The sequence below is a fragment of the Pristiophorus japonicus genome, chromosome 7, assembly GCF_044704955.1.
Source record: "Pristiophorus japonicus isolate sPriJap1 chromosome 7, sPriJap1.hap1, whole genome shotgun sequence".
NCBI lineage: Eukaryota > Metazoa > Chordata > Chondrichthyes > Pristiophoridae > Pristiophorus > Pristiophorus japonicus.
This window is the reverse complement of record NC_091983.1, coordinates 148,528,418-148,554,197: the sequence shown is the minus strand read 5'-3', so window position 1 is coordinate 148,554,197 and position 25,780 is coordinate 148,528,418. Positions and strand designations below refer to the sequence as shown.

General features: G+C 48.5%; 1 protein-coding gene across 2 annotated transcripts in view; it reads left to right on the top strand.

Annotated features, from left to right (window-relative positions):
* mms22l (MMS22-like, DNA repair protein) overlaps positions 1 to 25,780 on the top strand; it is a 203,387-nt gene that overhangs the window by 78,852 nt on the left and 98,755 nt on the right. For both annotated transcript variants that reach the window (XM_070885405.1, XM_070885404.1), the window contains exons 12-14: positions 3,125 to 3,244; positions 20,042 to 20,268; positions 23,909 to 24,418. In XM_070885405.1, the coding sequence (XP_070741506.1) occupies positions 3,125 to 3,244; positions 20,042 to 20,268; positions 23,909 to 24,418 (857 nt within the window). The remainder of the gene's footprint in view (positions 1 to 3,124; positions 3,245 to 20,041; positions 20,269 to 23,908; positions 24,419 to 25,780) is intronic.

Here is a 25,780-nt window from a genome sequence, read left to right as displayed (position 1 = left end):
GCTCACTGTGGGGCCAAGTTTCGGCCTGAGTTGCTCCTGTTTTTTTTTTGGAGCAACTGGTTTAGAATGAAGTATCTTAGAAATTGCAATTCTCGGCATTTAGTTTGCTCCAGTTCTAGTCAGTTAGAACAGATTTTTTTTTAAAGGGGGCGTGTCCGGCCACTTACGCCCGTTTTGAAAGTTTAGACTTACTCCAAACTAACTTAGAATGGAGTAAGTGTAGATTTTTGTATGCTCAGAAAAACCTTGTCTACACTTCGAAAATCAGGCTCCCTGCAGGGAGCCGGAGAATAGGTAAGTTTTTTTTTTTAGGCGCACTTTGTGGCGCAAAAAACGTGCGTCCAGGTCGGGGCTGCGCCGTTCTAGATGCGGCCCGAAACTTGGGCCCTGTGTTTCTTAGGAACAGGAGTAGGCCAGACGGCCCTTCGAGCCTGCTCCGCCATTCAATAAGATCATGGCTGATCTGATCATGGACTCAGCTCCATTTCCCTGCCCGCTCCCCATAACCCCTTATCGTTTAATAAACTGTCTATTTCTGTCTTAAATTTATTCAATGTCCCAGCTTCCACAGCTGAGGCAGAAAATTCCACAGATTTATAACCCTTTGAGAAGAAATTTCTCCTCATCCCTGTTTTAAACATTAAACACTTCAGTTTTACAAAGAGCCATTATCAATAATAAATACATCAATAAATCAAAAAAAAATAAAAAAAATAATTAAAAAATCAATAAAACATTTTCTACAAACTGCAGCACCGGGAGTCCTTCAACAGCGTGCTGGGACTCCCTCCCTCCCGGTGTGTCTCTGTCAGTGTCTCTATCTCTGTCTGTCTGTGTGTCTCTCTCACTCTCTGTCTGTCAGTGTCTGTGTCTCTGACAGCGAGGGGGGAGAGAGAGAGAGAGAGAGACTGGCTGAACGGGCCGCGCCCAAGACTTCGAGCTCAGACTCCCCTGCAGGGAGCCGGAGAATAGGTACGTTTTTTTTTTTAGGCGCACTTTGTGGCGCGAAAAACGCGCGTCCAGGTTGGGGCTGTGTCGTTCTAGACGCGGCCCGAAACTTGGGCCGTGTGTTTCATAGTTGTGTATTGTGCATTAGCTGGTTGACTTCTCACCTGGAATTGGATTTAGCTTTAAATATTCAATGAAGCATTTAAATAATTGACATGATTAAACAGTTCTTGGGTACAATGCAGATTGGTTACAGTGAAACATATTGCATATTCATAGCTAGTTATTTAATTCTGTATTTCCAGCAATTTCTGTCTTTATTTCAGATTTTCAGCATTGCATTATTTCATTTTGTGCTAGGTTTGTGACTTTAAAATGTCCTGAAGTTGAGTCAGCCACTCTAGATGTTCAATTCAGCTGTTTCATTGTGTTTTTCAGTAAAAATGTTTAATGCAATTGTAATATGTTGGACTGCTATGGTGGGAATGCAATCATCCTATTTATTGAGCATGTCTATTAAGCACAACCCATTTAAACATTATTTGAAATGCATTAGATGCTGATTTGAGACTGAGAAGGAATATTCCCATTAATTAACATCCTGAAAATATGTATAGCATCTGTCTACAACACTTCACTGGTTTTAAAAAAAAAATCTATGTTCTATCTAGTTTTTATGATTTTCTTCACTATACTTTAATGTATAGGACTGAAAAACACCATTGCAGTTCCTCTGGCTGCCTGCAGCACCCAAGAAATATCACATCCCATAATACCTCTCATACCCCTCTAACATTTCTGCCAGGTACTTATCCAGCACTCTCTGGAATTTGATGATACAATCGCACACTCTCCCCAGAGCCAGAAGATTGTGGGTTCAAGTCCCACTCCAGGAACTTGATTAAATAAATATAGGCTGACACTCCAGTGCTGAGGGAGTGCTGCACTGTCGGAGGTGCCATCTTTCGGATAAGACGTTAAACCGAGGCCCCGTCTGCCCCCTCAAGTGGACGTAAAAGATCCCATGACACTATTTCGAAGAAGAGCAGGGGAGTTATCCCCGGTGTCCTGGCCAATATTTATCCCTCAATCAGCATAACAAAAAAAATTATCTGGTCATTATCACATATGCTGTTTGTGGGAGTTTGCTGTGCGCAAGTTGGCTGCCGTGTTTCCCGCATGACAACAGTGACTACACTTCAAAAGTACTTCATTGACTCTAAAGTGCTTTGAAACATCCAGTGGTCGTGAAAGGCAAGTCTTTTTTCTTTTTACTGTCTCTCTCGACAGTCGACTACATACATTAATCACAGTCTGCATAAAGTAATTTATTCCAAATCACCTTTTTATTCTCCCTGTTTATATTCTTTAGGATCTTGAGTACTTTTATAAGATCAGGCTTCTGTTCTTCAGTGTAAACATTCCCAGTTCTGCAGCCTCTCCTCATAATTCAGATGCCTAATCCCAGCTTCAATTTAGTTGGCCTTCAATGTATCCTCTTTAATTCCTAGATGGTACATTGACCAGACTTGTACACAATACTCCACGTAGGGCTGAAGCAGCACTCTGTACAAACTCTGAATCACTTCCTGGGATTTGTGCTCTATGCTTCTGGCTATGTAGTCCAGGATCCTATTTGTTTTTTTGACTGCTGTAGTGATCTATCCACAAGTGCTCTTAAATCCCTCTTCTGAGTTGTATCCTGTAGAATAATACCATTTAGCTTATATTACTAGTGTTTGCATTAAATGACAGCTGCCATGTCATTCCAGCTCCCCAATCTATTCAGGCACTTCTGTGCTTTCCAGATCTCAGGACATATGTGAGGAAATACTTTCATCGGTCCATAATTTCAGCAATGCCATTTTGGCGATTTGGGGCTAATGCTGATATTTTATAAACTCTAGCAAGAATAAGGAGACAGCAGCATCCTTATTCCTAGCAATGTTTCCAGCAGACAAAGGAGGTATGTACAGAGCCCCAGTCAGGAAACCTTTAAATAGAAGCAAGCTTCTTAATAATTGCTGCAGGGCTACCCTCTGTTCCAAAACACCAGAGCGGTGCTAGTGAAATATTAATTGTGACTATGGTAATGATGCACAAAATCTGTGTATTTTCAATAAATATAATATTTGTAGTTATTGTTTGATCATGTCTCTTGAATTGAATATTTTAGACTGGTGTTTTGGAAGAACATTTACGGATGCACCTTCAATGCTGCCTAACCCTGTGTGGCCTCTGGGGTACGAATCTGAATGCTGTTACTATACTATGGGAATATTACAGTAAGCACCTAGTGAGTATAAAAGTTGTACAACTGTTAGTTCTAAAACCTCACTGTTGGAAGAATAAGATTATTGCAACCACTGAAAACAGTTGGCATAGTAAAACAGAATTCATTTAAATGTTTTTCTTTATAATGTTCTAGTCGATCTCCTGTGGAAGTGCACACACTGTCAAGACTAAGTGCAGATTTCAGTTGGATTCGACCAGGGTGCTAGGATTGAATTAATTTGCTATTTTAAAATCGTACATTCTGTGCATATTTTTAAGATAACATTCAGTCTTATATTACTACTACAACAGATCTCCCATGGTGTTGCTCACAATGAGTCATAAAATACATTAATTCATATATGCCATATGGGATCTGGGTGTTGCTGGCAAGGCCAGCATTTATTGCCCTTGAGAAGGTGGCAGTGAGCCACTTTCTTGAACCGCTGTGGTGAAGGTACTCCTACAGTGCTGATGGGGAGGGAGTTCCAGGATTTTGACCCAGTGACAATGAAGGAACAGCAATATATTTCCAAGTCAGGATGATCTGTAACTTGGAGGGAAACTTGCAGGTGATGTTGTTCCCATACGCCTGCTGCCCTTGTCCTTCCAGGTGACAGAGGTCATGGGTTTGGGATGTGCTGTCCAAAAAACTTTGGTGAGTTGCTGCAGTGCATCTTGTAGATAGTAGACACTGCAGCCATTGCACGCCGGTGCTGGAGGGAATGAATGTTTAAGGTGGTAGATGGGGTGTCGATCAAGCGGCTGCTTTGTCCTGGATGGTGTCGAGCTTCTTGTGTTGTTGGAGCTGCACTCATCCAGGCAAACGGAGAGTATTGCATCACACTCCTGACTTGTGCCTTGTAGATGGTGCTCTGGAGAGTCAGGAGGTGAGACACTCGCCGCAGAATACCCAGCCTCTGACCTGCTCTTGTATCCACAGTATTTGTGGCTGGTCCAGTTAATTTTCTGGTCACTGGTGACCCCAAAGATGTTAATGTTGGGGGATTCGGCGATGGTAATGCCGTTGAATGTTAAGGCGCAGCGGTTAGATTTGCGCTTATTGGAGATGGTCCTTGCCTGGCACGAATGTTACTTGCCACGTATCAGCCCAAGTTTGAATGTTGTCCAGGTCTTGCTGCATGCGGGCATGGACTGCTTCATTATCTGGAGAGTTGCGAATGGCACTGAATACGGTGCAGTCATCAACGAACATCCCCACTTCTGACCTTATGATGGAGGGAAGGTCATTGATGAAGCAGCTAAAGAAGGGCGTGGGACAGAGGAACTCCTGCAGCAGTGTCATGGGGCTGAGATGATTCACCTCCAACAACCCCAACCATCTTCCTTTGTGCTAGGTATGACTCCAGCTAGTGGAGAATTTCCCCCCCCCCCCCAATTCCCATTGACTTGACTTCAATTTTACTGGGGCTCCCTGGTGCCAGACTCGGTCAATGTGCTCCTCATCCTGAGAATAAATAATAGAAGTAAGAGTGGAAGATGGGAGGCCGTCAAGGAGAGCATTGAAATATTCTAGTCTGGAGGTGACAAAAGCATGGATGACTATCTTCAGCAGATGGGCTAAGGCAGGGAGGTGGACGATCTTTAACAGCAATAAGGATACATCTCATGGAGTAATGAAATCAGAGCAGGGGTGATTATAGAACAAAAAAAAGAGGCAGTGTGGAACATAACATGTTGCAAAGATAATGAACAACTGAGGTCAGTGGGGGATATCCCCCAGCAAGCAGCAGTTTCAGAGAATAGTATTTTTGATATTCTATTCATTGAAGATGTTAATATACACAAAGCATAAAACACAACAATGCTATTGCCACTCGGTATAAATACACAACAAAGGATTACACTGCAAGAATGCAAAACAAACAGCAATGCTATTTAATAGTTTACAATACTGTCTACTTTTAATTCACTTATCTGATCATTCTTTTTTTAGTACAAAAATGACATGTATTAGGAATAGACTGCACAAATAGCATTGCATATGCATGCTGATTCGTTTCTTTATCGTTCTATTTTAGAACTTTAGCACCCTCCTACCATTCAGAATTATTCAAGGTTGGCATCACACTAGGCTCATGGTCTGCAATCTGATTTACATTGTTTTTATTTCATTAATCCATATACCTATCTAATAGTATTGATAAAAAAATCCCACAAATTCAGGTAATAAAAATGAATTTGACTTCAGGGCCACAGAATAATGCATTCTGCATTACACTGTAGGGAATGGTAGCATAGGTGGTTATGTTACTGGACTAGACAGAGGCGGGAGCTCAAATCCCACCACGACAGCTGGGGAATTTAAATTCAGTTCATTAAATAAATCTGGAATAAAAAGCTAGTATAAGTAATGGTGACCATGAAACAATTTGATTATCATTAAAAACCCATCTGGTTCATTAATGTCTTTTAGGGAAGGAAATTTGCCATCCTTACCTGGTCTGGCCTGTGTGTGACTCCAGACCCACAGCAATGTGGTTGACTCTGAACTGTCCTCTGAAATGGCATTCAACTAAATGAAGTAACAAACTGCTACAGAAAACAATAAAAAAAAACGGACGGACCACCCAGCATCGACTTTGGCACTGGCTTCAGACATGACAACAGCACACCCTGCCCAGTCAACCCTGCAACGTCCTCCTCACTAACATCTGGGGATTTGTGCCAAAATTGGGAGAGCTGTCCCACAGACTGGTCAAGCAACAGCCTGACATAGTCATACTCACAGAATCATACCATCCCTGGGTATATACTGTCCCACCAGCGGCACAGTTGGGAGGGAGTGGGCCTGGGACTCCTCAACATTGACTCAGGTCAAGCACGGGCAAGGAAACCTGCTGATTTTCATCTACTGCCCTCCCTCAGCTGATGAATCCATACTCCTCCATGTTGAACACCATTTGGAAGAAGCACTGAGGGGTAGCAAGGGCATAGAATGTACTCTGAGTGGGGAACTTCAATGTCCATCACCAAGAATGGCTTGGTAGCACCACTACTGACTGAGCTGGCCGAGTCCTGAAGGACATAGCTGCAAGACTGGCCCTGCGGTGTTGAGATAACCAACACGAGGGAAAAACCTACTTGACCTCATCCTCACATTTACCACATTACAACAGTGACTACACTTCAAAAGAACATTGGCTCTGAAGCGCTTTGAGACATCTAGTAGTCGTAAAAGGCGCTATATAAATGCAAGTCTTTCTCTCGCACCAATCTCTGTCACAGATGTATCTGTCCATGACAGCATTGGTAGCAGTGACCACCGCACAGTCCTTGTGGAGACTAATGTATTTGCTTCATGGGCTCTTTGCTTAAGAATTCATAGCAACACATTGCGATTAAGAACTAGTTGGTTCATTAGCATAGGTTTAACAATCACACTATATTACCATTTCAACTATTTTAGTTGTGCACTTTAAACAAATGACCCCTACAAGGGGGTGTTACACACCAAAATAAATTTCTTCCAGTGCCGTTTTTTTTTGAGGGCACCAACACACACATTATCCAAGTGCCCCCTGGCCAAAAGGTGTGGGGGGGGGGGCACTAAAAGCAGCAAATTAAACTTTAAACTTAAATGATCAAATTAAAATTTGCTTGCCGCGGGGTGGTGATGCACTCCAGTCCCTCTGGCGCCGACCTCTCGCGGAAGGCCGAGTGTGTGCCGGTGGACGCTGCATGCTCCATCTCCATGGACACCCTGGCTCGGAGGTAACCGCGGAAGAGAGGCAGGCAGTTGGGGTGAACGACCCCCTCGACCGCCCACTGCCTGGACTGGCTGATGCCCCCTTGGCCGTGCCCAGGAGCAGTCCTACGAGGAGGCCCTCCAACCTGCCCGCTCCCCTCCGCACAGGGTGCCCAAAGATCAGGAGTGTGGGACTGAAGTGCAACCAGAATTTGAGGAACAGCCCCTTCAAATAATGGAAGAGGGGCTGGAACCTCACACACTCCATAAAAACATGGAAGACGGACTCCTCCAGACTGCAGAAATTGCAGGCGGCCTGGGAGTCTGAACCGACTTAAAAACTTATTACACAGAACTTATTGCATTGACCCTCCAGGCCAAGTCCCCAATAGATAGAGGGAGGACTCCCACGTAGAGTGCATTCCATTGGGGACCCCGCCTCCTCCGGACGGCAAGCTGGTGCGCCATGGCGTGTCCGGACGGCAGATGAGGATGGCAAGGTGGAGAATGTGCAAGAGCAGCCCGTACAGGAAACCCCTCCGTGCAGAACTGAAAGGTACGGAGGGAATTTCCCCGAGGAGGCTCAAGTTGAGAGGCGCCGGCTCCCAAGGGAGGTTTCAGGGCTTGGCGCCGCTGAGGAATTCTGTCCGGACGGGGGTCAGTTCGGACGGGATCTCTCCACATGCTTGAGCCTCCTCGACATACCTAACGGAGCCAGGGCCCAGTGCTGTTTTTAGCGATTCGATGGCATTGGCCATGCACCGGATGTCGGCCCAGTTTAGGCGCCGTGCCAGCACATCTGGCGCCATCCAGCCCGCTCCTCTGCCATCGAACAGGTTCCTGACCCGGGTCACCTCGCCAGCTACAGCCCTCTCGTCCACCTGCCACCTAAAACTGCAGTCGTGGAGGTACGGATTCCTGAGCAACGGCTCCTGCAGGACAGCCGCCACTCCAGATGGAGGAGAACTGTGCTTGGAGGCGACTCTGTTCCAGATTCTGATGAGTTCCTGGTAAAAGGCAGGCAGCCCTTGCATATGGCGGTCCTGATACCCTCCCAGGCTCACAAACGGGCGCTGCGTGTCATAATTGAGGCTGTACTGCTGGTGGAAGAAAAAAGTCTCCAGTGCACGCCACCTCGGAGGGTGCTCGACGTAGAGGGTCTGAAGACGGAATGTCGCAAGCTGGGTGCTGACGCACACCAACGCCTGACCGCCCTCCCTAAGCAGGAGACTCAACCGCAGCAGAGAGCCAGTGCTTCCTGTTCCAGAAGAAATCCACCAGCTTCTGTATCTTTGGCGAAAAATGCAGGGGGAGGGGTCAAAGTGATAGCACAGCATAGCGGCCACCAACTGTTTTATGACTAGCGCTCAACCCCTGTAGGACAGCACTCTGAGCAATCCTGTCCAGCGCCCTAGGCAAGCGGCGACCTTGGCCTCCAGCTCTTGCCAGTTCGCCGGCCAGGCTTCCTCGTCGGGGCTAAGGTAGACTCCCAGATAGAGGAGATGGGTGGTGCTCCAGGCAAAAGGCCTGAGCTCCTCCGGCAGGGAGTCCACCCGCCACTGACCCATCAGGAGTCCAGAACATTTCTCCCAGTTGATCCTGGCAGAGGATGCGGCCGAGTAAATCTCCTGGCGCTCACGCATCCTCTGCAGGTCAACGGGATCCTCGACCAGGAGGAGCACGTCATTGGCGTAAGCCAAGAGGACGACCTCCACACCCGGCCCTTACAGAGCCAGTCCCATCAACCTCTTCTGCAAGAAAGGCTCCACGCATAAGGCATATAACTGACTGGACATGGGGCATCCCTGGCGCACCCCTCTCCCAAAGCGAAGGGGCGCCGTCAAAGACCCGTTAAGCTTAATCATACATTCCGCGGTGGTGTACAAAAGTCGGATCCGGGCGACGAAATGCGTCCCGAACAGATACGTGATCTACCATGTCGAATGCCTTCTCCTGGTCTAGGGAAAGGAAGGCGACCAACAGACCAGCCTTCTGGGAATGGTGGACCAGGTCCCGGACCAGATAGATGTTGGCGTGGATTGTCCTTCCTGGGACCGTGTAGGACTGTTCGGGGTGGATCGCCAAGGCGAGTAGACATCATCGTGGCAAAAATTTTGTAATCCGTGCTGAGGAGGGAAACCAGGTGCCAGTTCTTAAGTAGGCGGACATCGCCCTTCTTAGGCAGCAGGACGATGACTACCCTGCGTCAAGAGAGGGGCGTCTCCCCGGTCGCCAGACTTTCCCCCAGGATCCGCACGTGGATGCCCCCCCCCCCCCCCGGTCAGCTTCACCAGGCTTAGCGGAGCATCCAGATTTTCGGCGCCCTCTAAGCCGACCTTCGGCAGGTCCTCCCACAAAACTCTACGCTCTTCCTCGCTGGACGGATCCGGAGATAACAGAGCCCTGTAATAGTTTTGGGCCCTGTTACTGATGCTGTCCGGGTCTGGGATGGGACCGCACCTACGGCTCCCAACACGGGGACGGTACTCGAGAGACGAGTAGCGGCTGCACCAGCCTTGGAGATGGGACAGTTCTTTTGGACGTGCCCCACCTCCTTACAGGCATGGCACCACATGCTGTCTGACGTCCAGAAGACGCGGTAGGCAGTCCCCTCGTGGACCACATTGAATGTACCCTCTGTTATCTCCTCCCGGGCCAGCTGAACGAAAAGCTGGCGCCGGAAGGAGAACACATGACGGAGGCTGGCCTCTCTGAAGCCGAATGGTATCGGCGTTATCCCCGACCTCATCTCCCCCAGTTGACGTAGGTGGGGGATGAGGAGCTCCTCGGGAATAAAGGGCTGGCCGTTCGAGCTGATGACCCTCTGCGCGGTGGCCTTGAGAGGATCCACCGGCAGGAAGGTCCCACCCACCGTGAGCCCCTTACTGAGGGCCAGGGACACCGCCCGCTCCAACCCCAGGAAACACACAGCCTTCCCGTACATTTGAGGCGGCAACAATGGCCGAGGGGCCGACTACCCCAGCCATTGCCCTCACGCACTCCTCGATGGTCATATTGGGGTGAGTGTAGCTCTTGACCCCGTTCTTTTTAGTGGTGGGGCTGCAGGAGCCGCCGTGGCCTTTGCTGCCACGCACGCATAAATTTGTGCTGGCCCCGCCACCGGCGAAGGTGGCCTCGCCATATCTGGGTCCCTTTAAGGGCTACACTCACCCCAAAGTCACAGGCCTTAAAAGTCTTGATTGGCCTTGTTGATAAGCAGAGGGAGCTCTTAACAAGGCACACCTCTCCCCAACTTTTGACAATTGGGGAGGGGCCCTTTTCCCTCTGCTCAGTAATTGTTTGTTTTATAAAATATATTTTAAGAGGCTCTCAGAGGAGAGACAGGGGGAGGAAAGACAGAGAGAGAGGAGGGTGGGAAAGAGGGAGGCTGTGGTATCAGGCACTCTTCACAGCATTGGGTGGGTGCTTGCAGGGGGCTGCACTTCACGGATCACAAACAAAGTCTCTATAATCTTCTCGTGCGGAGAGATAAGATGTCTTCACCCGGAATGGCTGGAATCACCCAGGCACAGTCCTCCAAATGAAATTGGGAATAAGGTTGCACCCAAGCAGCTCCAACCAACCCAGGCCAGGCAGTGGGGGCGGGGTCCTTCCAGTGGTGTGTGGGGCCTAGTTGTTTGCATGCATCCCCCCCCCCCCCCCAATGTTCTTATTTATCTTTCCTCCCCCCCACCGATTAAGCAAAGTCTTTTTTGGGGGAGTGCACCAAAACACATCCACCTGTTGATGTTGACAATGGCTCTCCCTCCTTCCACACAGCCGGTGAGTAGTCGAATGGCAGCTGTTCCTTCCTCGTCTCAAACTCTGCAGCAGTAACAGGAGTATTGGCAGATCTCCCTCCTATCCCCTCCCCTCTCCAGGCAGCAGGCCTCTTCCTCCTACCAGACGCTCTGTCTCCCTGTAGATGTACCTAGAAGGCAGCTCATCCTCATCCTCATCCTCATCCTCATGGTCCTGGGTTCGCTCTGACAGCACCAGTTCAACCACCTGCCTCATCATGGATCCCTTGCATCCAACTGGCTGGGGTTTTATTGGGGCTGAAATTGCCGTTTGGGGAGGATAATTAGAATTATTGGATGAATTACTGCCCTAATCGATGGGGTGGGGAATAGAGGGAAATTGCCCTCTTTACTTCTGAAAAATCGTTGGGACAGCAGAGGGGCGGAAGTGAGTTGGGAGCGGGGCGGAAGGCACCGTGCTGACGCTTAGCAACGTCCCTTCCCTTCACTTCAAGGGGAGGGACGCTGCGAGGCCTACTTGGCACCCACTGGGCCACCAAGGAGGGCTTCAGCTGGGCCAGTGGGCTGGCACCCAAGAGGGTGGCCCAGCCGAACACGTGATGTGCCCTCCCCTTTAAGGGTGGACCCGCCGCCCAGCCACTGGCCCAGCCGCGCAAAGCTGTCGGGGGCACCGACAAGCGGTCGCTCAATTATTTGAGGGTAATGTCGCTTCCGGGCGGGGACCAGGTGGTGCGCGCTCTAATGACGTCACTACTGCCTCCACCTCAAAAACTCAAGAGGGCAATGTCCTGATCGTTGGAGAGTCGGCCCCGACTGGGTGGAAACTCATTTCCACCCAGTTACCGCCTCTTTGATAGCTGCTCTTTTTTTAAAAAGGCGCAATTTTGGCCCCATTGAGTCACGTGACTGGCTACGCCACTCAAACCTGTGAGCAATACTCAGGTGCGACGAAGACCCATCTTCATACTGAGGATGCTCTCCATCGTGTTGTGTGGCACTACCATCGTGCTAAATGGGATAGATTCAGAACAGATATACGGCTCAAAATTGGGCATCCATGAGGCACTGTGGGGCGGCAGCAGAATTGTATTCCACCACAATCTGTAATCTCATGGACCGACATATCCCTCAATCTACCATTACCATCAAGCCAGTGGCTAAACCGTGGTTCATTGAGGAGTGTAGAAGAGCAGGCCAGGAGCAGCACCAGGCATACCTAAAAATAAGATGCCAACATGGGGAAGCGGCAACATAGGACTACATGCATGCTAAACAGCGAAAACAGCATGTTATAGACAGAGTTAAACAATCCCACAATCAACGAATCAGATCAAAGTTCTGCAGTCCTGCCACATCTAGTCATGAATGGTGGTGGACAATTAAACAACTAACGGGAGGAGGAGGCTCCATGAATATCCCCATCCTCAATGATGGCGGAGCCTAGCATGCCAATACAAAAGATGAAGCTGAAGCGTTCACAACCATCTTCAGCAAGAAGTGCCGAGTGGATAATCAATATCATCCTCCTCCTGAGAGTACCCACCATCACAGAAGCCAGTCTTCAGCCAATTCGATCCACTTCTTGTGATATCAAGAAACAGCTGAGCACACTGGATACATGGGCCCCAACAACATCCCGTCTGTCATGCTGAAGACTTACGCTCCAGGACCAGCCGTGCCTCGAGCCAAGTTGTTCCAGTACAGCTATAACGATTGTGTTTACCCAACAACGTGAAAACTGCCCAGGTATGCCCAGTCCACAAAAAGCAGGACAAATCCAATCCGACCAGTTACCACCCCATCAATCTACTCTCGATTATTAGCAAAGTGATGAAAGGTGTTGTCAACAGTGTTATCAAGTGGCACTTACTCACCAATAATCTGCTTACCGCTGTTCAGTTTGATTTCCACCAGGACCACTCGGCTCCAGACCTCAATACAGCATTTATTGCCCATCCCTAGTTAACCCGAGATGGTGTTGGTGGGCTGCCGCCTTGAACCGGTGCAGCTAGTGTGGTGAAGGTGCTCCTACAGTGCTGTTAGAAGAAGAACTTGCATTGATATAGTGCTTTTCATAAATTCAGAATGTCCCAAATTGTGTTACAGCCAATGAAGTACTTTTGTTTTTAAATGTAGTCACTGTTGTAATGTGAGGCAAGGCCTTTCAGGATTTTGACCAAGTGGTGATGAAGGAATGCTGTGTGACTTGGAGAGGAACGTGGAGGTGATGGTGTTTCCAGGCACCTACTGCCCCCCTTGGTGGTGGAGGTCACGGGTTTGGAAGGTGCTGCTGTAGAAGACTTGGTGAGTTGCTGCAGTGCATCCTGTGGATAGTGCACACTGCAGCCATAGTACACTGGTGATGGACTGGGTGGATGTTTAGGCTAGTGGATAACGTGCTGATAAAATGGACTGAATGGTGTCGAACTTCCTGAGTATTGTTGGAGCTGCACCCATCCACGCAAGTGAAGACCATTCCATCACACTCCTGACTTGTGCTGAGGTGGTGGAGAGGGTTTGGGACGTCAGGAGGTGAATCTGTCGTCGCAGAATATCCAGTCCCTGACCTATTCTTTTTTTTGTTTGGTTAAGAAAAGTGATGAGTTGCAGTGGCGATGCCATTTCGAAGCAGGGTACGGTCCCTGTGTCAGTGCCGGCCCTCAGGAGCCCAATCATCATCAGGCAGTCCCTCAATCGAGGAAGACTTGCTTCTACTCCAAAAATGAGTTCTTAGGTGACTGAACAGTCCAATACGGGAATTACAGTCTCTGTCACAGGTGGGACAGACAGTCATTGAAGGAAAAGGTGGGTGGGACTAGTTTGCTGCATGCTCCTTCTGCCTGCGCTTGGTTTCTGCAAGCTCTCGGCGACGGGACTTGAGGTGCTCAGCGCCCTCCCGGATGCACTTCCTCCACTTAGGGTGGTCTTTGGCCAGGGACACCCAGGTGTCAGTGGGGATGTTGCATTTTATCAAGGAGGCTTTGAGGGTGTCCTTGAAATGTTTCCTCTGCCCACCTTGGGCTCGCTTGCCGTGTAGGAGTTCCGAGTAAAGCGCTTGTGTCAGGCATGCGAACAACGTGTGGTCACTGCTTCGATGCTGGGGATGTTGGCCTGGTCGAGGACGCTAACATTGGTGCGTCTGTCCTCCCAGGGGATTTGCAGGATCTTGCGGAGACATTGTTGGTGGTATTTCTCCAGCGATTTGAGGCGTCTACTGTATATGGTCCACGCCTCTGAGCGATGCAGGAGGGCGGGTATCACAACAGTCCTGTAGACCATGAGCTTGGTGGCAGATTTGTGGGCCTGATCTTCGAACATTCTCTTCCTCAGGCAGCCGAAGGTTGCACTGACGTATTGGAGGCAGTGTTGAATCTCATCATCGATGTCTGCCCTTGTTGATGACAGGCTCCCGAGGTATGGAAAGTGGTCCACGTTGTCCAGAGCCGCGCCGTGGATCTTGACTGGGGGGTAGTGCTGTGTAGTAGGCTCAGGTTGGTGGAGGACCTTTTGTCTTATGGATGTTTAGTGTAAGGCCCATGCTTTCGTACGCCTCAGTGAAGATGTTGACTATGACTTGGAGTTCACACTCTGTGCGCAGACGCATGCGTCGTCTGCGTACTGCAGTTCGACCACAGAGGTTGGGGCAGTCGTGGATCTGGTCTGGAGGCAACGAAGGTTGAACAGGTTCCCACTGGTTCTGTAGTTTAGTTCCACTCCTGTGGGGAGCTTGTTGAGTGAGGTGGAGCATTGCAGCGAGGAACATTGAGAAGAGAAGTTAGCGCAATGACACAGCCCTGCTTGACCTCGGTCCAGACGTGGATTGGGTCTGTAATGGATCACGGCTTGCATGTCGTCGTGGAGCAGGCGGAGAATGGTGACAAACTTTTGCGGGCAGCTGAAATGCAGGAGGATGCTCCACAGCCTCTCGGGGTTGACAGTGTCAAAGAAGGCCCTGTACAAGGATTGGTGCGTTCCTTGCATTTTTCTTGTAGCGGTCACGCCGTAAAAATCATGTCCATTGTACCCCGTAGAGGACGAAATCCGCACTGTGACTCCGGGAGGCGCTCCTCATCCACAGGGAGAAGACGGTTGAGGAGGATTCTAGCGACGACTTCCCAGTGGCTGATAACAGGCTGTAGTTGCCGCAGTCGAACTTGTCCCCTTTTTTAAAGCTGGTCACGATCACTGCATCTCTGAGACCATCACGAGATCTCCCAGCATGCTCTTCTCCTTCCAGATGAGAGAGATGAGCTCATGCATTCGTACCAATAGTGCCTCTCCGCCATAGTTTAGTGCCTCAGCGGGGATTCCTTCAGCTCCCGTTGCCTTGTTGTTCTTGAGCTGATGGATGGCCTTTTCTACCTCATGCAAGGCTGGGGCTTTGCTGAGATGGTGGTGGGTAGCATGCTGCAGAATGGAGTCGAGGACAGAGTTTCTGTTAAGGAGATCATCTGAGTGCTCCTTCCACCGGGTCCTGACTGCCTCGGTGTCCTTGATGAGTGTCTCCCCATTCTTGGCCAGCTGTGGGGTGGGGCTTTGGGTGTTTGGGCCGTAGGTGGCCTTGACTGCGGTGAAGGATCCTCGCACATCATGGCTGTTGGTCAGCTGCTGAATCGCCTGTGCTTTCTCCACCCACCATCTATTCTTTAGATCACGGGTTTTTTGTTGGACCTCGGCCATAATGCTGTTTTGCTGCCCCCGAGTTGGGTTGTTTTAGGCTCAGAAATGTCCTGCGCTTGCGATTTATTAGCTCTTGGATCTCCTGGTTTTTCTGATCAAACCAGTCCTAGTGTTTCCTGGTTGAGTGACTGAGCGTTTCTTCGCAGGCACTGGTTATGGAGGCCTGGAGGGCAGACCAGGCGCTGTGGGCATTCTGTGCCTCGGGGTCATCAAGGGATGCCAGGTTAGCAGTGAGGCGCTGGCTGTATAGGGCTCTCTTAGCTGGGTCTTTGAGTGCCCCAGCATTGACTTTTTTGCGGCACTGCTTCTGTTACCGTCACCACTTTGCGGCTATGTTGATAATGATGGAACGGATTAGGTGGTGGTCCGTCCAGCAGTCGTCCGCTCCAGTCATGGTGCGGATGATACGTACATCCTTTCGATCCCTAGCTCAGACGATGACCTAGTCGAGCAGGTGCCTGTGTTTGGAGTGAGGGTGTTGCCATGATGCCTTGTATTTGTCTCTCTGGCGGACCAAGGTGTTGGTGATGACAAGGTCGTGCTCTAGGCATTTTGTCAGGAGCAGGGTACTGTTGGAATTGGTTTTCCCTACCCCCTCTGTCGATCACACCTCCCCAGAGAGCTGTGTCCTTGCTGACCCTGGCAATGAAGTCGCCGAGAAGGATCAGTTTGTCGTCCGTAGGGCCCCGAACAGAGCTTTTTCGAGGCTGGAGTAAGAACCCTCTTTGGTCTCATTTGTTGCATTAAGTGTTGAGGTGTACGCACTGATGACTGGCGCATTGATTCCAGGATAGGGTGAGTCAGAGAGTCCTGAGAAGTTCATTTATCCCGCAGGGCGAGTCTCTGAGGCGGTCGACCAGCTCGTTCTTGATAGCGAAACTGTGGAGGCGGTATTCTTCCTCTGGTTTGCCTTTCTCGAAGCAGGTGTAATCTCCACCTTGTTCCTTGAGCTGGCCTGCCCCTGCCTGCCGGGTCGCGCTTAGGGCGGCGATGTCAACATCGAAGCGTCTAAGTTCCCGGGCAACTATGGCGGTGCGGTGTTCCTGCCTGTCGCTGTTGGAGTTGTCCATGAGGGTCCTGACGTTCCAGGTCCTGAACTTCGTATTGAAGGGTGGAAGATGCCTGTGCGTGAGATCTTTTAACGTGGGGTGGCCGTTGCACACCGGCTACTACACGGCCGAGCTGAGCGAGGTCTTGGTCCAGTGGCAGGGGGTCCAAGATAACTGGAGACCAGGCACTGCTGTAGGAGTGTAATTGCCTATGGCGAGATGTTGGCTGTAAGCTTAGCACTGAGTAGCGGCCTTCAGTGAGGTGGTAGGTGATCTGAAGCTTGGCTGGGGGCAGGCATTAGGAGGGTCGGAGATCGATTTTGTGGAGTGGAGGTCAGGGTGTTCAGAGTGGAAGGCGGAGAGGTCAGAGTGGTCAGAGCCATTGTGCTCACTGCGTGCTGGAGGAGAAGAGGCCAGGTCGCCGGTGGAGGAGAAGAGGCCAGGTCGCCGGTGGAAGAGAAGAGGCCAGGTCGCCGGTGGAGGAGAAGAGGCCAGGTCGCCGGTGGAGGAGAAGAGGCCAGGTCGCCGCTGAAGGGGAGGAGGCCCAGTCGCCGTTGGTGAAGGCTCGGAGGGAAGGCTCACGCGTGAGGTAAGCCCGAACCTGTGGTTGGAGCTGGTCGGAGGATTAGCGGGCATCGTTGGGGATCGGGTGGAGTAGCTGAGTCGGCCACATCCAGTGGGGAGCGAGAGGTAGGCCTGTGGGGAGCATGGGGGATGGGCAGTGGGCTCAGGTAGTTGCCCTGGCAGCATGGGATTTAGGGGTAATGGAAATACTTAGGGGTAAAAAAAATGCACTCACTATTGGGCTTAAAGAGTGGGGAGGGGAAATTGGGGGAGAGAAGACTGAAGTTGGCAGCAGATGGCCAGAGGGAAATTTGTTCAGGGGGAGCTACCATCCCGTCCACCATCTTGGAGTCGTGGCTGCAGCAGACTCTTCCCAATTGCTCTCTGTGATGCTTTTCCTGTGGCCCAACCTAATGGGGCTACCAAATGAGATTGGGGCTTCGGCCTAGCCAAGGGAAAATGAGCACCTAATGTTTATAAATCTGCGTTTAGTAAATAACTTGGGGCGATGAGCAGTGGAGGTTGGATAAGGAAGTTAGCTGGTTGACTGACCCCCACCCTTATTAGTCAGGAAATTGTGTTCGGGAAATTGATGGGATTGAAAGCTGATAAATGCCCAGGGCCTGATAGTCTGCATCCCAGAGTACTTAACTGGCCCTAGAAATAGTGGATGCATTGGTGGTCATTTTCCAACATCCTATAGAATCTAGATCAGTTCCTATGGATCGGAGGGTAGCTAATGTAACCCCACTTTTTTTTTAAAAAGGAGGGAGAGAGAAAACGGGGAATTATAGACTGGTTAGCCTGACATCGGTAGTGGGGAAAATGTTGGAATCAATTATTAAAGATGTAATAGCAACGCATTTGGAAAGCAGTGACAGGATCGGTCCAAGTCAGCATGGATTTATGAAAGGGAAATCATGCTTGACAAATCTTCTAGAATTTTTGAGGATGTAACTAGTAGAGTGGACAAGGGAGAACCAGTAATTGTGGTGTATTTGGACTTTCAAAAGACTTTTGACAAGGTCCCACACACGAGATTAGTGTGCAAACTTAAAGCACATGGGGGTAATGTATTGACGTGGATAGAAAACTGGTTGACAGACAGGAAGCAAAGAGTAGGAATAAACGGGTCCTTTTCAGAATGGCAGGCAGTGACTAGAGGGATACCGCAGGGTTCAGTGCTTGGACCCCACTATTTAATATACATTAATGATTTAGATGAAGGAATTGAATGTAATATCTCCAAGTTTGCAGATGACACTAAGCTGGATGACAATGTGAGTTGTGAGGAGGATGCTAAGAAGCTGCAGGGTGACTTGGACAGGTTAGGTGAGTGGGCAAATGCATGGCAGATGCAGTATAATGTGGGTAAATGTGACGTTATCCACTTTGGTGGCAAAAACAGGAAGGCAGAATATTATCTGAATGGTGACAGATTAGAAAAAGGGGAGGCGCAACGCGACCTAGGTGTCATGGTACATCAGTCATTGAAAGTTGGCATGCAGGTGCAACAGGTAGTGAAGAAGGCAAATGGCATGTTGGCCTTCATAGCGAGAGGATTTGAGTATAGGAGCAGGGAGGTCTTACTACAGTTGTACAGGGCCTTGGTGAGGCCACATCTTGAATATTGTGTACAGTTTTGGTCTCCTAAACTGAGGAAGGACATTCTTGCTATTGAGGGAGTGCAGCGAAGGTTCACCAGACTGATTCCCGGGATGGCAGGACTGACATGAAGAAAGACTGGATCAACTAGGCTTATATTCACTGGAATTTAGAAGAATGAGAGTGGATGTCATAGAAACATAAAATTCTGATGGGATTGGACAGGTTAGATGCAGGAAGAATATTCCTGATGCTGGGGAAGTCCAGAACCAGGGGTCACAATCTAAGGGTAAGGGGTAAGCCATTTAGGACCGAGATGAGGAGAAACTTCTTCACTCAGAGTTGTTAACCTGTGGAATTCTCTACCACAGAGAGTTGTTGATGCCAGTTCGTTAGATATATTCAAAAGGGAGTTAGATGTTGCCCTTACGGCTAAAGGGATCAAGGGGTATGGAGAGAAAGCAGGAATGGGGTACTAAAGTTGCATGATCAGCCATGATCTTATTGAATGGTGGTGCAGGCTCGAAGGGCCGAATGGCCTACTCCTACACCTATTTTCTATGTTTCTACCTCCCTCCCCACCCCTGTCCTCTCTTCCATTCTATTCCCTGGACTGAAAGGGCTGTCTGGGACCGTGACACTTGGAGGTCAAGTTGTCACCCGTGGGATGAAAACAAATAGAGATTGGCAATAGATGAGAATAACAGACACCCAGTAGAAAGAGAGGCTGTGGAGCTTCAACCACATGGAAGAAAGTGCACAACAGGTCAGAGAATCCTTGTGTGTAAAATAGAAAATACTTTTCAGGAATGCATTTATTTATATACGCAAAGTTACCACACTTTTTTTGGACTGCTTTCTGGTGTTTACTTGCTCTTGCTGAGCTACTAGATTGCCACTGCGAGGTTGATTTCCACCTTATGGCATCATAACAGCGTGTCAATCAAATTCAGCCATCTACACCGCCCTCTACAGGCATAGCCGGTACTACAGATAAATGTTGACCATTTTTCAATGGGTTTTCACGTTGACGGAGCCTGACATCGGGAGTTCTCAATGCATTTTCAGCGGGAATAATACAATCCCTGCAAATTTTTAATGTGTGGTAGCTATGAGGAAAATTGCAATTTTTAGTTTTGAGTTGTTCATGCTTTATTAATCTATCTGATTAAAGACCTGGGAAATTTTGCATGTAAATTAGTAATGTTTGGGAGGCATGATTTCAGTCTGTTAAATTGGTAAGTCTGCCAAATTATTTTCTGCTTGTATATGTGTATATTTTAAAGATTCAGGATGTGTTCTGAAGAAAAGATGTGCATATTTTAAATTATTCATCTGTTGTGGGTTATGCGGTCAGCTCACTGATTTAATAAGTTTTGTATTTCTGTGTTGCATTTGGATGTCCAAAGTGTATTGTTGACTGCATTGCATTCTTCTGTCTGTTGTCACAGAATAGTGCCTTCAACATTCCTTGGCTTGGCCTGAAAGGACTGGCCAGTGTGAACAAATCTCCTTTTTCTATGCTTGAAATGACAAAGACCTGTTGCTGTGGTGACCAAAGCTCCAACTTGTACCAGTCTCAGAATAGTTTTCAGCTCTTCCTCAGAATTCTGGCCCTGCAGATTACGAAAGGAAAGGAAACAAGTGGGACGCACCCATGGAAACAGCTGAAGGGAAGGTAATAAAATACAATGTAACTATTTGTACTGCACTTTTTTTGACAGACGGGTGTCTGTCAAACCCCGACCCCCACCCCTGCCCGTACTGCACTTTTTTGACCGACTGGTGACAAGCCCCGCCCCCTGTCAATCTCCGCTTTCCTCCTGGCCCAAATCATTCCATGCACGGGGTGCCGAGAAGCAGGACCTGAGGTTCTGACTCTTTCTGCCCCCCCCCACCCCTTCGGCCGTGTGGGGCCGAGAGCGGCGGGCGTGGGCGCCGAGAGGGGTGGGCAGGCGCCTGCGGGCTGAAAGCGGCTGGCGGGGGCCCAATAGTGAGAGAGAGAGGCTGATGGGGAGGGGGAGGGGGGGGGCGCGCGCGAAGAGTGGGAAAAGAGAGGCTGTGGGGTGGAGAGAGAGTGGATGGGGTGGGGGGGGGTGGGAAGAGAGGCTGGGGACGAGGGACAGAGGCTGGGGGTGAGAGAGAGCTTGGGGAGGGGGAAGAGAGAGAGCTTTGGGAGGGGGGGGGGGGGAGGTGGAGAGAGAGCTTGTGGGGGGAGGGCGGGAAGAGAGCGAGCTTTGGGAGGGCGGGGAGAGAGATATGGAGGGGAGAATGAGACACAGGTGGGGGAGGGGAGAGACACAGGTGGGGGGAAGACGGATCACGTTCTTCCAACCCCCTACATCGTTGGAGTGGATGATATCCAGAAGTCATGATACAGTCACTATTCACTTCATATTCAATAAACCTGTTAACAGTCCGTACACAATGCCCCATCTATGGGGGGCTGGGGTGGGGGTAAACGCTTCGGCTGGAGAGGCATGCACTTGGACTAGGGTAAGGCACTTTGGCTGGCCCTTGCTGTCTTCTGGGGAACTCTGTCCTGTGTCGCTTCAGGAAGTCAAAGTGGATCGAGTTACAATTTGCAAAATCATTGCGACCTTGTGATGGGCGGTTCCAGTTACATTCCTGTGAAACTTCAGGATGTGGCTTATCCTCCAAGGGGACCAATCAGAAACAAAGGGTGGAGCATGTTGGCCATTTTTGCAGTACAAATAAGCAAGTCAAATAAAATAAGGTATAGATGAGTAACAAGATCTCTCTTTCTCCACACATTCTAACCCACAATCATTGTTAATTTAACACTGTCACAAAGCCTGCTCCACTCAGTGTAGCCCAGTTTGGCAGAGGGGTCTCAAAACAGGTTTTAGGTGCTTCATTAGGCAAAAAAGAAGTAGAAAGAAATCGAAAGGTGATGTCACAGCCAAGGGGGTAAGTGATTGGCTGGTGATTGGTGAGTAGTTTTCTCTTTTTCTTTTCTTTATCACTAAGTAATCTTTAGCATTATTGTTGCCAAATTAAGTTAATCTAAGTGTTAAGTCATGGCAGGAGAGCTCGGACACGTGTTATGCTCCTCCTGTACTATGTGGGAAGTTAGGGACGCTTCCAGTGTCCCTGACGACTATATATGTGGGAAGTGTATCCGGCTGCAGCTCCTGACAGACCGCATTGCGGCACTGAAGCTATGGGTGGATTCACTCTGGAGCATGCGCGATGCTGAGGGTGTCGTGAATAGCACGTTTAGTGAGTTGGTCTTACCGCAGGTAAAGGTTACACAGCCAGATAGGGGATGGGTGACCAATAGGAAGAGCAGTGGAAGGAAGGTAGTGCAGGGCTCCCCTGCGGTCATCCCCCTGCAAAACACATACACCACTTTGGGTACTGTTGAGGGGGATGACTCATCAGGGGAGGGCAGCAGCAACCAAGTCCATGGCACTGTGGGTGGCTCTGCTGCACAGGAGGGCAGGAAAAAGAGTGGGAGAGCGATAGTGATTGGGGATTCTATTGTAAGGGGAATAGATAGACGTTTCTGCGGCCGCAACCGAGACTCCAGGATGGTATGTTGCCTCCCTGCTGCAAGAATCAAGGATGTCTCGGAGCGGCTGCAGGGCATTTTGAAGGGGGAGGGTAAACAGCCAGTTGTCGTGGTGCACATAGGTACCAACGATATCGGTAAAAAAATGGGATGAGGTCCTACAAGACGAATTTAGGGAGCTAGGAGCTAAATTTAAAAAGTAGGACCTCAAAAGTAGTAATCTCAGGATTGCTACCAGTGCCACGTGCTAGTCAGAGTAGGAATCGCAGAATAGCTCGGATGAATACGTGAGGAGTGGTGCAGAAGGGAGGGATTCAAATTCCTGGGACTTTGGAACCGGTTCTGGGGGAGGTGGGACCAGTACAAACTGGACGGTCTGCGCCTGGGCAGGACTGGAACCAATGTTGGGGAGGGGTTAAACTAATATGGCAGGGGGATAGGAACCTATGCAGAGAGACAGAGGGAAGTAGAATGGGGGCAGAAGCAAAAGATAGAATGAAGAAAAGTAAAAGTGGAGGGCAGAGAAACCCAAGGCAAAAAGCAAAAAGGGCCACATTACAGCAAAATCCTAAAGGGGCAAAGGATGTTAAAAAGACAAGCCTGAAGGTTCTCTGATTCAATGCGAGGAGTATTCGGAATGAGGTGGAACGAATTAATTGCGCCGATAATGGATATGATGTAATTGGCATCACGGAGACATGGCTCCAGGGTGACCAAGGCTGGGAACTTAACATCCAGGGGTATTCGACATTTAGGAAGGATAGACAGAAAGGAAAAGGAGGTGGGGTGGCGTTGCTGGTTAAAGAGGAAATTAATGCATTAGTAAGGAAGGACATTAGCTTGGATGATGTGGAATCTGTATGGGTGGAGCTGCGGAATACCAAAGGGCAGAAAATGCTAGTGGGAGTTGTGTACAGACCACCAAACAGTAGTAATGAGGATGGGGACAGCATCAATCAAGAAATTAGGGATGAACGCAATAAAGGTACAGCAGTTATCATGGGCGACTTTAATCTACATATTGATTGGGCTAACCAAACTGGTAGCAATGCGGGGGAGGAGGATTTCCTGGAGTATATTAGGGATGGTTTTCTCGACCAATATGTCGAGGAACCAACTAGAGGACTGGCCATCCTAGACAGGGTGATGTGTAATGAGAAAGGAATAACTAACAATCTTGTGCGAGGCCCCTTGGGGAAGAGTGACCATAATATGGTAGAATTCTTTATTAAGGTGGAGAGTGACACAGTTAATTCAGTGACTAGGGTCCTGAACTTGGGGAAAGGTAACTTCGATGATATGAGACGTTAATTGGCTAGAATAGACTGGTGAGTGATACTTAAAGGGTTGACGGTGGATAAGCAATGGCAAACATTTAAAGATCACGTGGATGAACTTCAACAATTGTACCTCCCTGTCTGGAGTAAAAATAAAACTGGGGAGGTGGCTCAACTGTGGCTAACAAGGAAAATTAAGGATAGTGTTAAATCCAAGGAAGAGGCATATAAATTGGCCAGAAAAAGCAGCAAACCTGAGGACTTGGAGAATTTTGTAATACAGCAGAGGAGGACAAAGGGTTTAATTAGGAGAGGGAAAATAGAGTATGAGAGGAAGCTTGCAGGGAACATAAAAACTGACTGCAATAGCTTCCATAAATATGTGAAGAGAAAAAGATTAGTGAAGACAAACGTAGGTCCCTTGCAGTCAGATTCAGGTGAATTTACAGTATTTCACATGTTTTAGTTTATGCTGAATGAAACTAAACAACCCATTCATTTTCCAGGATTTATTCCAAGTTCCATCAACGGAAGATGCAGGAACTTACCGAGTTGGGCCTTCAGAACTTTTTCAGCCTTTTTCTGGTCCTTGCAGCAGTGGCTGGAATGGAGGATGTTGTCAGCCGGGTATCGGACCTGCTGGACCTTTTAAAACCCAGCCTGCTCTCTATTGCCCAACAATCATTGATTTGGAGGGGCTACTTTGCTTTTCTTCTGATGTACGAGGAGAAGAATGTTGACATCAGTTTTCTTGCTACAAAACTGTCAGTTAACTTTCAGCACGTAGCTAAAGAGTTCTACCTGAAAACCACTGACCATACCCGAAAAGTGACCCTATGGCCATTGCTTTCCACATATATTGACGCTGTTCAGGAGGTATTCGAGACCAGCTCCTACCTGCACCTTTCAGAAGAGAAGCTGTTGAATGAAGGGTTTAGTTTGCTATACCGTGCCTGTAGGGAATCGGAACTAAACACAGCACTGACATTTTTACAGGTTGTACTGGCTCGTTTGAGGTGAGTGCACATTCACGTGAAATTTTTTTATTTCTTATAATGAGGCTTTTCCTGAACACTGTTCAAGTTTGCTTTGCATTTTTCTTGAAAGTTTGCAATAACGTCTCTGTAAAGTTCCAAAGAATGAAATTATCACTAAAGAATTGTTGCTGAGCATCCCATAAACGGACGTAGTGGTGTTCTTCACAAAGTCTGGAGGACAATTTTGGGTCCAAATAATTTGAAACTGCATGGTGAATAGACAATGGCTATTACTGTTACATTCAGTTCAGAATCAGGACCTGATCTGACACTGGGGAAAAGAGGAATAAGGCTCCCTGGAGTTGGTTTGGAGTCAGTTTTGGTTCTTGCCACCCAATTTACGCTTCACAAATTTAATGTCAGTGAGAAGACAACTGAGGCTAAACTTGTAGTGTGAATGCACAGGAAGTCATTGAGGGGCGGACAAATAATGCAGCGGACATATGTGTAGGCAGTATCTGATCAGTCAACCCATGCTGTAAATTGTGCAGTGGTCATTATTCTGACCACCATTTTGGAGTTGGGAATTGTGCAGTGACAATCCTTAAATTGGGAGAAATAAAATGGAGTGCTAACCCACACATATTTGCTCATTTTGCTGTTTGCCTGCTCAGTGTTGCCTCTTTAGAATGCAGTCATATCAAAAGTATGTTTCGTTTAATGATGCTTTTTCTTTAGGGCAGCGCAAAATGGCATATTTGATGACTGAGGTTGTGCTGTATTAAAACATGTTCTGGTGCTGAGTTATGTTCACACAGTGCCAGTGGCCCTCAAGTATCAGCCAATGCACCATTCTTCATGTTGGTCTGGATAATGAGTATTGATATGCTACTTCTCATCAGGGTATTACAGCCAAGCCAAAACTTGTTTGCACAAACACCCGTTCCAATAGAAGACATTGGCTAGCAAAGACAATTTTTCCAAACTGTATTCGGGGAGATGCCGAGGCTCATTATGACACCCCACTGGCAGGCTGAGATCTGTATAGACTATGTTCTGAATGTGGGACTTGTCCGATGTGTCAGGCATGGTACCACACTACTTGGTGGTATCCATTGAGTCAGTGAGTAAATTAAGGGAGAGCTGTAACAGGTGTAGGTCTGTGGATGGTACAAGAATGGCAGCACAGAGAGACAGACCCAGTTTTGTCTGCTGCTTGGTTATAATGGCATGCCCCTAAACTAGTAATAGTGTGAAACCATCACTTAATAAATTAATCATTGCTTCAACTCTGGATCAGAATAATAATAACAACAACAACTTGAATTTATATAATGCCTTTAACATAGTAAAATGTCCCAAGGTGCATCACAGGAGCATCATAAAACAACATTTGATGCT